This window comes from Squalius cephalus (genome assembly GCF_949319135.1).
Source record: "Squalius cephalus genome assembly, chromosome: 5".
NCBI lineage: Eukaryota > Metazoa > Chordata > Actinopteri > Cypriniformes > Leuciscidae > Squalius > Squalius cephalus.
In genome coordinates, this window is record NC_137126.1 from 50,348,937 (window position 1) to 50,362,254 (window position 13,318).

Sequence of the window (13,318 nt, forward strand, 5' to 3'; positions counted from 1 at the left end):
AGATCTCCTCCAGCTGTGTGAGTGTGTGTGTGTGTGTGTGTGTGTGTGTGTGTGTGTGTGTGTGTGTGTGTGTCTCACTCTATAGATCTCCTCCAGCAGGAGTTTGGCACAGTTCCTCCCCAGATCTTCGGGAAGCACCGGATCTCCCTGACCCTGCGGCGTCGACACGACCTCTGACCCCAGAAACGTCCCGTTCAGCGTCTCGGCCACCAGCGTCAGGCCGAATCCCGGAGAACTTCAGAAAACACACACACACACACATCAGGATAACTCTGAATCAGGATAACGGGAGTCACAGCTGGTCTAAAGAAGCGCTTCGGTCGGTCGGATCTCAAGTGTAACACGTAACTTCTGACTCAACCAATGACACGAGTTTGGGGGCGGGACTATCTGTTCGACTGGCCAATGACAGACGGGGGAAGAACAGAAAGCATCAGTGAAGTGAATCAGTGTATGAGCGTACTTCCCGGAGCTCTGTCCCTTCATGTGGTCCGTGTAGATGTAAATATCCGGGATGAACGTGTTCAGGACGCTCCGGGCGGAGTCCACGATCCTGTTGGCCATCTGAGGAGACACTCTCACCGAGAATCTGACGCAAGGTCAAGGAGCAACCAGCACCACACACACACACACACACACACACACGTCACTTCCTTCATCCTTCCCTCGGACATTTTTTTAACTAATTGAGTTCATCAATGTAATGGATTCGAGGAGTTTTGTGGTTGAAATTTTAAAAAGTAACAAATCCGTCTCTCGGCTCAATTTACCCCCTCAGGAATGAATGGAATGGAGGAAGGCTTCAGTTCACACAGAAAAACCTCAAAATGCTCAAAATTCAAACTAAAAATGCTAAAACTTTACCAAAAAATTATTATATAATGTCTACATGAGTATGTGAATGCACACTGAAGTGAACTGGCTTTAGGACCCAGAGGAACAGCTCGTTTACTCCATATAGAGATATAAGCCCATCTAGAGTCATGAAATATCATCTTATATTATTATTATCCACTAGAGATCAGCAAAGACACTCAATGTAAGATATTTAGAGCTGAATTAAAAGGGTTATGCTTGAAATTGTGAGTTATTTTGAATTTAAATGTGAGGAATGTGCTTAAATTACTATTTATTTATTTATTTATTGATCAAATCTAGTCATTTAAAGGTAAATAAAATAAAAAAATCAATAAAATCTCCACAAAAATGTGCATTAAATAGATAAAAACATGACCAAAATGAACTAAAATAAGCTTTCTGGGCTTGTGGTGATTCTGAAGGGTTGAACTGGTGAGCATCAGATGATCTGATGGAAGGATACGCTGTTCCTCGGATCCTCTTGATTTTCCCGGGATCCGTGAGATGAACGGGTTTGATGGAGCGTCGAACAGGACAGGAGAAGTGAACCTCTCCTCCTCCTCCAGGAGCCACGCCTCGCTTCACCACCTACACACACACACACACACACACACACACACACACACACGCTTTATCAAACCCACAGTAAAGCAGGGTTGTGTTTGGAAACAGCGACACACACCTTTATCTCCAGACCGTCTCCATCGATCCCGAAGCTCTTCATCAGAGGAACAGCTGTGACCTTCAGAAGATCCGGCTGCAAACACACAACAGGCTCAGACTACAGTATCACACATGTGGAGTGTGTGTGTGTGTGTGTGTGAGAGTGTGTGTGTGTGAGTGAATGTGTGTGAGTGAGTGAGTGAGTGAGTGAGTGAGTGAGTGAGTGAGTGTGAGTGAGTGAGTGAGTGAGTGAGTGTGTGTGTGTGTGTGTGTGTGTGTGTGTGTGTGTGTGAGTAAGAGTGTGTGAGTGAGTGAGTGAGTGAGTGAGTGAGTGAGTGAGTGTGTGAATGTGTGTGTGAGAGAGTGTGTGTGAGTAAGAGTGTGTGAGTGAGTGAGTGAGTGAGTGAGTGTGTGTGAGTGAGTGAGTGAGTGAGTGTGTGTGTGTGTGAGAGTGAGTGAGTGAGTGAGTGAGTGTGTGTGAGTGAGTGAGTGAGTGAGTGTGTGTGTGTGTGAGTGAGTGAGTGTGTGTGTGAGTGAGTGAGTGTGAGTGAGTGAGTGAGTGAGTGTGTGTGTGAGTGAGTGAGTGTGTGTGAGTGAGTGAGTGTGAGTGAGTGAGTGAGTGTGTGTGTGTGTGTGTGGGGGGGGGTGTGAGTGTGAGTGAGTGAGTGAGTGAGTGAGTGAGTGTGTGTATGTGTGTGTGTGTGAATGTGGGTATAAGAGTGTGTGTGTGTGAACAGTAAAACTATAAACACACACTGGCTGGACTTTGACTCATGAAGCGATCGAAGCATCTTCACATTAACAGGCTGATGTTAACAGACAAATAAACAAGTTGAACATTTAAGAAAAAAAAGAATGAATAATTTATTTTTTAACTACAGACACAAAAACCCTGAATCTGAATCTGAGTATGAACTGTTGATCTGTCGAGCACTAAAGAAGATTCATACACTCTTCAGAACATCTGTGTTCAACAGATCTACGCATGAGTGATGGACACTTCACATTTCTCTGCACTGAGTTTGTTAAAGAAGAAAATACAAAAAAAATAAAGATTTTGTAATAAAATATATTTAAAATAATAATAGAGCTGCATGATTCTGGATAAATTGTAGATCAAGATTCTTATCAGACAACTAAACACAATAACACTATTTACTAGAGGCTCTCACAAAACGTTTGTTAATTGCTGGCATTAAAAACATATTTAATAAATTAGATTTTTTTCAAATAGTCTTGTTGAGTGAATGATTCAATGACTCACTTGTTTCATTACTGGATGATTCAGTGTTTTTGAACAAATCTCTTGAGTGAATGATTCAATGACTCACTCATGTTTTATCAGTCTCTTGTCTCCACCTACTGATGAAATGATTCAATCTTTATTTGAAGCAGAAAGTTACTTTCAAAAGCTGATTGACTCTATTTTGATCTCTACTGAAGATGTCAGTGTTTATATCTGAACTATAAACTTTTATCCAGAACTAATATGATAATATTATATGATTGTAAGACAGTAATAATGATGCAGTGTGATTGAAAAGGCTGTTTCATGTCTATTCATGCCAGCGGCTCTCTCTGGATCAGAACAGATCTGAATGTATATCTAATGAATCTAATGAATCTCGGTGTCACGTCTTTTGTAGCTCATGGTGAATCTCATTAATTGAACTCATTAAACAAGGGAAAAAAGCATGTTTTGCATGAGCGTACAGGGTAAATGGATCCGGCTCGGGATTGGGATGAGCTCATGAGTGTGTTCTGTGCTCAGCTTCAGGAGTGGAGGACACACACACACACACACTCACGGAGGGGTCGTTGGGGTCGTTAGTGACGCCCTTCAGCACGGCTCTCAGCGGGCTCTTCATGAACGGCCCCAGCATCAGCAGCGGCTCCAGGTAATAGCCCACCGACCGCGTCACATGACACTCGTGCTCCACGGGGCCGCCCGTCAGGAGCCCCGGCTGGTAGAACAGCACCGTTCCTGCACACACACACACACACACACACACACGTCTGAGTCTCCGCCGGGCAGATGAGCTAGCAGAGATGCGCAGGTTTATTAGCTAAATCTGTCGACTTCAGCAATCTGTGCTGCATTATAAGCCGACGGTGTGGAAGCTTGTGTCCGCCACAGAACACAACATCTGAAGATGATTGCGACTCGCAACTCTGACTTTATTTCTCACAATTGCCTGTTATAAAGTCAGAATTGCGAGATATAAACTCACAATTCAAATTTTTTCTTTATATCTCGCAATTCTGACTTTATATCTCGCAATTCTGACTTTATATCTCATAATTCAGACTTTATATCACACAATTCTGACTTTATATCACAATTCTGACTTTATATCTCGCAATTCTGACTTTATCTCACACAATTCTGACTTTATATCACACAATTCTGACTTTATATCTCGCAATTCTGACTTTATGTCTCACAATTCTGACTTTATATCTCGCAATTCTGACTTTATATCACGCAATTCAGACTTTATATCTCATAATTCAGACTTTATATCACACAATTCTGACTTTATATCACACAATTCTGACTTTATATCACAATTCTGACTTTATATCTCGCAATTCTGACTTTATCTCACACAATTCTGACTTTATATCACACAATTCTGACTTTATATCACAATTCTGACTTTATATCTCGCAATTCTGACTTTATCTCACACAATTCTGACTTTATATCTCACAATTCTGACTTTATATCACACAATTCTGACTTTATATCTCGCAATTCTGACTTTATATCTCATAATTCAGACTTTATATCACACAATTCTGACTTTATATCTCACAATTCTGACTTTATATCTCATAATTCAGACTTTATATCACACAATTCTGACTTTATATCTCGCAATTCTGACTTTATCTCACAATTCTGACTTTATATCTCACAATTCTGACTTTATATCTCGCAATTCTGACTTTATCTCATAATTCTGACTTTATATCTCGCAATTCTGACTTTATATCACACAATTCTGACTTTATCTCATAATTCTGACTTTATATCTCGCAATTCTGACTTTATATCTCGCAATTCTGACTTTATATCTCGCAATTCTGACTTTATATCTCACAATTCTGACTTTATATCTCGCAATTCAGACTTTATATCTCGCAATTCTGACTTTGTATCTCGCAATTCTGACTTTATATCTCGCAATTCTGACTTTATATCTCGCAATTCTGACTTTATATCTCGCAATTCAGACTTTGTATCTCGCAATTCAGACTTTGTATCTCGCAATTCTGACTTTGTATCTCGCAATTCAGACTTTATATCTCATAATTCTGACTTTATATCTCGCAATTCTGACTTTATATCTCACAATTCTGACTTTATATCTCACAATTCAGACTTTATATCTCATAATTCTGACTTTATATCTCGCAATTCAGACTTTATATCTCACAATTCTGACTTTATATCTCACAATTCTGACTTTATATCTCGCAATTCTGACTTTATATCTCGCAATTCTGACTTTATATCTCGCAATTCTGACTTTATATCTCGCAATTCTGACTTTATATCTCGCAATTCTGACTTTATATCTCGCAATTCTGACTTTATATCTCGCAATTCAGACTTTATATCACGCAATTCTGACTTTATATCTCGCAATTCTGACTTTATATCGCAATTCTGACTTTATATCTCGCAATTCTGACTTTATATCTCGCAATTCTGACTTTATATCTCACAATTCTGACTTTATATCTCACAATTCTGACTTTATAACTCGCAATTCTGACTTTATATCTCGCAACTCTGACTTTATATCTCGCAATTCTGACTTTATTTCTCGCAATTCTGACTTTATATCTCGCAACTCTGACTTTATATCTCGCAATTCTGACTTTATATCTCGCAATTCTGACTTTATATCTCGCAATTCTGACTTTATATCTCGCAATTCTGACTTTATATCTCGCAATTCAGACTATATCTCGCAATTCAGACTTTATATCTCGCAACTCTGACTTTATATCTCGCAACTCTGACTTTATATCTCGCAATTCTGACTTTATATCTCGCAACTCTGACTTTATATCTCGCAACTCTGACTTTATATCTCGCAATTCTGACTTTATATCTCGCAATTCTGACTTTATATCTCGCAATTCTGACTTTATATCTCGCAATTCTGACTTTATATCTCGCAATTCTGACTTTATATCTCGCAATTCAGACTTTATATCTCACAATTCAGACTTTATATCTCATAATTCTGACTTTATATCTCGCAATTCTGACTTTATATCTCACAATTCTGACTTTATATCTCACAATTCAGACTTTATATCTCATAATTCTGACTTTATATCTCGCAATTCAGACTTTATATCTCACAATTCTGACTTTATATCTCACAATTCTGACTTTATATCTCGCAATTCTGACTTTATATCTCGCAATTCTGACTTTATATCTCGCAATTCTGACTTTATATCTCGCAATTCTGACTTTATATCTCGCAATTCTGACTTTATATCTCGCAATTCTGACTTTATATCTCGCAATTCAGACTTTATATCACGCAATTCTGACTTTATATCTCGCAATTCTGACTTTATATCGCAATTCTGACTTTATATCTCGCAATTCTGACTTTATATCTCGCAATTCTGACTTTATATCTCGCAATTCTGACTTTATATCTCACAATTCTGACTTTATATCTCGCAATTCAGACTTTATATCTCATAATTCTGACTTTATATCTCGCAATTCTGACTTTATATCTCACAATTCTGACTTTATATCTCACAATTCAGACTTTATATCTCATAATTCTGACTTTATATCTCGCAATTCAGACTTTATATCTCACAATTCTGACTTTATATCTCACAATTCTGACTTTATATCTCGCAATTCTGACTTTATATCTCGCAATTCTGACTTTATATCTCGCAATTCTGACTTTATATCTCGCAATTCTGACTTTATATCTCGCAATTCTGACTTTATATCTCGCAATTCTGACTTTATATCTCGCAATTCAGACTTTATATCACGCAATTCTGACTTTATATCTCGCAATTCTGACTTTATATCGCAATTCTGACTTTATATCTCGCAATTCTGACTTTATATCTCGCAATTCTGACTTTATATCTCACAATTCTGACTTTATATCTCACAATTCTGACTTTATAACTCGCAATTCTGACTTTATATCTCGCAACTCTGACTTTATATCTCGCAATTCTGACTTTATTTCTCGCAATTCTGACTTTATATCTCGCAACTCTGACTTTATATCTCGCAATTCTGACTTTATATCTCGCAATTCTGACTTTATATCTCGCAATTCTGACTTTATATCTCGCAATTCTGACTTTATATCTCGCAATTCAGACTATATCTCGCAATTCAGACTTTATATCTCGCAACTCTGACTTTATATCTCGCAACTCTGACTTTATATCTCGCAATTCTGACTTTATATCTCGCAACTCTGACTTTATATCTCGCAACTCTGACTTTATATCTCGCAATTCTGACTTTATATCTCGCAATTCTGACTTTATATCTCGCAATTCTGACTTTATATCTCGCAATTCTGACTTTATATCTCGCAATTCTGACTTTATATCTCACAATTCAGACTTTATATCTCACAATTCAGACTTTATATCTCGCAATTCTGACTTTATATCTCGCAATTCTGACTTTATAACTCGCAATTCTGACTTTATATCTCGCAACTCTGACTTTATATCTCGCAATTCTGACTTTATTTCTCGCAATTCTGACTTTATATCTCGCAACTCTGACTTTATATCTCGCAATTCTGACTTTATATCTCGCAATTCTGACTTTATATCTCGCAATTCAGACTATATCTCGCAATTCTGACTTTATATCTCGCAATTCTGACTTTATATCTCGCAATTCAGACTATATCTCGCAATTCTGACTTTATATCTCGCAACTCTGACTTTATATCTCGCAACTCTGACTTTATATCTCGCAATTCTGACTTTATATCTCGCAACTCTGACTTTATATCTCGCAACTCTGACTTTATATCTCGCAATTCTGACTTTATATCTCGCAATTCTGACTTTATATCTCGCAATTCTGACTTTATATCTCGCAATTCAGACTTTATATCTCGCAATTCAGACTTTATATCTCACAATTCTGACTTTATATCTCGCAATTCTGACTTTATATCTCGCAATTCTGACTTTATATCTCGCAATTCAGACTTTATATCTCGCAATTCTGACTTTATATCTCGCAATTCTGACTTTATATCTCGCAATTCTGACTTTATATCTCGCAATTCAGTCTATATCTCGCAATTCAGACTATATCTCGCAACTCTGACTTTATATCTCGCAACTCTGACATTATATCTCGCAATTCAGACTTTATATCTCGCAATTCTGACTTTATATCTCGCAATTATGACATTATATCTCACAATTATGACATTATATCTCACAATTCTGACTTTATATCTCACAATTCTGACTTTATATCTCGCAATTCTGACTTTATATCTCGCAATTCTGACTTTATATCTCACAATTCTGACTTTATATCTCACAATTCTGACTTTATATCTCACAATTCTGACATTATATCTCACAATTCTGACTTTATATCTCGCAATTCTGACTTTATATCTCACAATTCTGACTTTATATCTCGCAATTCTGACTTTATATCTCACAACTCTGACATTATCTCGCAATTCAGACTTTATATCTCGCAATTCTGACTTTATATCTCACAATTCTGACATTATATCTCACAATTCTGACTTTATATCTCGCAATTCTGACTTTATATCTCACAATTCTGACTTTATATCTCACAACTCTGACATTATATCTCGCAATTCAGACTTTATATCTCGCAATTCTGACTTTATATCTCACAATTCTGACTTTATATCTCACAATTCTGACTTTATATCTCGCAATTCTGACTTTATATCTCACAATTCTGACATTATATCTCGCAATTCTGACTTTATATCTCACAATTCTGACTTTATATCTCGCAATTCTGACTTTATATCTCGCAATTCTGACTTTATATCTCACAATTCTGATGACTTATCTGATGTAAAATCGCAATTGTGAGAAAAAAGTCAGAATTGTGAGATAAAAAGTCGCAATTACCTTTTTTTTCCTTCTGTGGTGAAAACAAGCTTCTATACAACAGTGGCGGTTCAGAAGTGGGGGAAAGCGGTTTTCAGAGCGTCTGAGTGTGCACGCCTGTAACCAGTCCTTCTCTATATCAGTGTCAGTGTTCCTGAACTCCTGAAACGCCTCCACTGTAGTCTTGAGTTTCTTCCGGGAACGAACACGTCTCAGTCATTTCAATTTTGACCAAAAAAAATTACGTTTTGGATTTTTATTTTACTTTTTTTACTTCATCGGAATCGTACAAAACTTGATAAAGGTTTTTGCACTTGCTGTGTAACACACACACAAAAAAATTATAATTAAAGACATGATTTGAAAAGTTTAAATGGTCCTGAAAAAAATTGTCACAAAAATGACACATTGGAAATGAATGAGAGACGAGTTTCCTCTAGTGGAAGAGTTTGGTACTGCAGCCGAACAACATCTCACTGAGAGACCAGCTTTGGAGATGTCAGCCTCACATTTGAACACAACTTGTTTTCTTGCAGTTTTAGAGTAAAACGTGATTTTGAAAATATATATTAAATATAAAAAATGAAAATAGTATTTTTGTGCAATTTTCATAACAATACACGTAAAATTCTGTAACTTTTGACTGACACGCGAAGAGCAGCAGAGGGTTTAATAATTCATGCGCAGAATAAAGGGGCGGGGCCTGGTTGAGTTAGTTAGTAGTGTGTTAAACTGGCGGTTATGGAAAGGGGCGGGACATTTCCCAAACACACTCGAAGCGCTCGACCAATCACAACACACCGCTCCAGCCGACCAATCAGAGCACAGTGTGCTTTTCAGAAGGAGGGGCTTCATAGAGACAGGAAGTAAACAGAGCGTTACTGACAGACTGGGAAGAGAGGAGCCGCAACAATGGAGAATATGAGGAAAATAATCAACATTCAAGCAGGAAAACCTGTTCTAGCAGAGCCTGAAACAACATCAAGACTTTTGACGTGAAACTCACCCGTTTGGTTGATTTCAATTCTCGTGCCGTTGGTCACTTTGTCGAGGAGTCGGATGAAGCTCGCTTCAAAATCTGACCCACAGACACAGACTTCAGAAACACTCAAATATCTCTGACATTGACATTTAAACACAATAAAGCAGCGTAAATCTGGGGAAGAGTCACGGTTCAGTGTCTGGCATAAACTCGCTTATGTGTGTCTTTACAACATTAATATATGATTGTTTTTTTACATGGATGGACAAAATTATGTAAATATTTACGACTCAAAAGAGTCAAATATTTAGAATAAAATCATAAATTAATTACAATTAATGTACAATATAGAATATAAAAATACATTGATGCATTAAAAACAAATCCATTCAAATTGTGTTAATAATAATAATAATAATAATAACAACTTGGAAAAATAAAGAATATTAATCTAGAATAAATATAAATAACTGAAAAAAAAAACTAATTAGAAAAATGTAAAATATGAATTAATCATAAGGAAAAAAAATGATGATGATAACACCACTCATATAATAATGCATTTACAGACACTTTAATGCTGATGAAGACTAATGTTATTCTGGTTGTTTTCAATTCAATTCAATGCAAAATTGCTTCATTGGCATGACTGTAAATAATACAATATTGCCAAAGCTTGGAATACATAGAATAATAATAAAAACTTCTAAATAATAGAAGAAAATATTATAGCTTGAACGTAAATAAACAGTGTGAGGAATCAGAACATTGTTCGTGTGTGTGTGTGTGTGTGTGTGTGTGTGTGTGTGTGTGTGTGTGTGTGTGTGTGAGCTCGGGTCACCTCGCAGGCCGGGGTTGTCATCTTTAGACCTGATGTTTCGTATTTTCACTCGTTTTCCGCTCAGTGTGGACAACACGAGCCTCTGTCTGAAGCAGTTGCAGCCCTCGAACTCCATGATGTTACACACGTGTTGTTTCTGTGGCAGGCTGGACTCAACACGGACGGGAGCCCGCGAGGGACAAGCGACAAAACGCGAAGGAGGAAATACAGTGATGACCACAAGAGGGCGCCAAACTCCAACCAGGTCATTTAAAGTCCCGCTGTGGTGTAAATCCAGCGTTTAATGTTGTTTATGTGTCTATGTGGTGTTTTTAATCTGCTTTCAAACAAACCATGTGTAAATTCATAAGTCTCCATTGCTGAGTGGTATAGGTTAGGGTTGGGGTTGTCAAGATTTGTCGTTGTGTTTTCTGATTTGGTATTTTGTTTACGGAATTGTTATTGTGTTTTCTAACTTGTTAATTAGTTTTTAGTCTTTCCTTTTCGTTTAAAAAATGTATTTTGTTTTCGGAATTGTTTTATTTTACACTTCTCGGCCATGCATGATCAAGTTATAAAGAACTTTGAGATTTTATTAATTTTCCAGTCACTTTTAGTAAATAATAATAATGCACTTTGTTTAAAAGCACTCGATGATGCCTTACAAAATTAGTAACAATAGTAAAAATACGTCATGACTCGTACTTCATATGAAGTATAATAAACATCAGTTGCAATGTTTAAACAAAAAATAGACAACTAGGTCTAGAAATCACACTGAAATTCTCTCTTATATCCATGTTTTTTAAAATCAAGTTTTTTTTTTGAAGATTTTCAACTTGTTAATTTGTTTTTAGTCTTTCCATTTTGTTTATGGGCCATTCTACAGAATTGGTGCAAAGTCAGAGTTGAAAACATCTTGAATATTTTTTTATTTTTTCCCAAAAATTTGCAAATTGCATAATATCCAAGGTACGCTTTTCTAGTAATTGTGCAGTTAATTCTCATATTGTATTTTCAGAAAATGCTGGAATATTTTCCTTCTCCCCAAATTTGTCACTACCGAAACACAATATTAAATAATTTATTAAGAAGGCTTATAATGACCTATTAAGATTTTGTTTACATCTACCTTATAAATATATATTTTTTCTATTTAAAAAAAATATTTTTACAGGTTAAATCAATAAAGATTATAATTTTAATAATATTTTTAGTGTAATTTATGAGATTTGTTGTATTTTGAACCCAATCTTTCTTTGTAGAAGGCATAAAGTTTATCGTACTGATTTCAAAGTTAAGGATTCATTAGTTTGAATATGCATTGAACCAAACACTATCATAACATCTTAGTGGATAATACAATATACTTTATTTTTGACTAAACATCCCATGTTACGGTAGTGACAGTAATGTTTTGGTAGTGACCACAATACTTAGTTTGCCCAGGCTGAATCAGACTGTCCACATTTTATGTTAATATAAATAAATAACTATGATGCACATATGCAGTCAGTACATATAGCAGACACACATCTGACAGTAAATATCTTATAAGAACACCTAGAGCTATTCTATACTTATATAGAGCTATGTCTTGAGGTGCAAGTGAGAAGAGGTATGCTCATAGATTTTTCTTCCTAAAAAACAACAACAACTTACAATGTAGACTCAGAACCACTGTGTTTCATTTTCAACATTTTGTTTATTAGTCATTCAGATAAATCTCCAGAACCACTGAACTGTGTGTCTGTGTGTGTGTGTGTGTGTGTGTGTGTGTGTGTGTGTGTGTGTGTGTTTACATAAAACATTAATTTCAGAATAATTTTCCTCATTCAGATAAATCTCCAGAACCACTGAACTGTCTGTGTGTCTGTGTGTGTGTGTGTGTGTGTGTGTGTGTGTGTGTGTGTGTGTGTGTGTGTGTGTGTGTGTGTGTGTGTGTGTGTGTGTGCTTGCATAAAACATTAATTTCAGAATAATTTTCCTCATTCAGATAAATCTCCAGAACCACTGAACTGTCTGTTTGTCTTTGTGTGTGTGTGTGTGTGTGTGTGTGTGTGTGTGTGTGTGCTTACATAAAACATTAATTTCAGAATAATTTTCCTCATTCAGATAAATCTCCAGAACCACTGAACTGTGTGTGTGTGTGTGTGTGTGTGTGTGTGTGTGTGTGTGTGTGTGTGTGTGTGTGTGTGTGTGTGTGTGTGCTTACATAAAACATTAATTTCAGAATTTCCTTTGTTCGAGTATTCAACAGTTTTACAAATTACAACTTTTTACATGCTGCTTTGAACAGGTTGATCTAGACATGCGATTGTGTGTGTGCGTGTGTGAGAGAGAGAGAGAGAGAGAGAGAGAGAGAGAGTCTTTCACCATCATCCTGTCTTTTCCTCCATGCTTTTCGGACATGTCTTTGCTCCCTGTCAGATACTGTAATTCACTGATACTCTTCAACTTTCCTTCTTCCCTTCGTTTCTTATTTCTTTCTCTTTCTTTCCTTAAGTATTCCTCTACTTCACTGGGTCTTCCCTCAAACTTTGTTTGTATTCTCTCTGTCTCTCTGTTGTAGTTTTTCTATTTTTTTTTTAGGCATGTTGGTGTTTTATGTCATTCTCCTTGCCAAGTTAATCATAGAAATGAACATTACTGACAACAACCTTACACCTAAGCTAGTATCATGGACTGCAACCTTCAGTAACTAACCTCATCACATTACAGAATTTTAACAGAATCTTGCATACTAAAACACTACTAAAACATTCTACAGTAGTAAGTATTTGCATAACTGTACTAAAATGTAGTTTATTCCTCCAAATAAAGGATTATGTGTTCCCTTT

The 13,318-nt window shown here is 36.4% G+C and overlaps 1 protein-coding gene across 1 annotated transcript in view; it reads right to left on the reverse strand.

Moving 5' to 3' along the window:
- Positions 1-10,695, reverse strand: part of rcl1 (RNA terminal phosphate cyclase-like 1) — a 22,997-nt gene extending 12,302 nt beyond the window's left edge. Inside the window, exons 1-7 of the mRNA XM_079871539.1 lie at positions 10,500-10,695; positions 9,683-9,754; positions 3,330-3,505; positions 1,541-1,615; positions 1,322-1,446; positions 464-589; positions 79-235 (exon numbers count right to left, since the gene is read on the reverse strand). Of these exons, the coding sequence (XP_079727665.1) occupies positions 79-235; positions 464-589; positions 1,322-1,446; positions 1,541-1,615; positions 3,330-3,505; positions 9,683-9,754; positions 10,500-10,614 (846 nt within the window). The 5' untranslated portion in view covers positions 10,615-10,695. The remainder of the gene's footprint in view (positions 1-78; positions 236-463; positions 590-1,321; positions 1,447-1,540; positions 1,616-3,329; positions 3,506-9,682; positions 9,755-10,499) is intronic.
- Between the last annotated feature and the right edge of the window lie 2,623 nt (positions 10,696-13,318).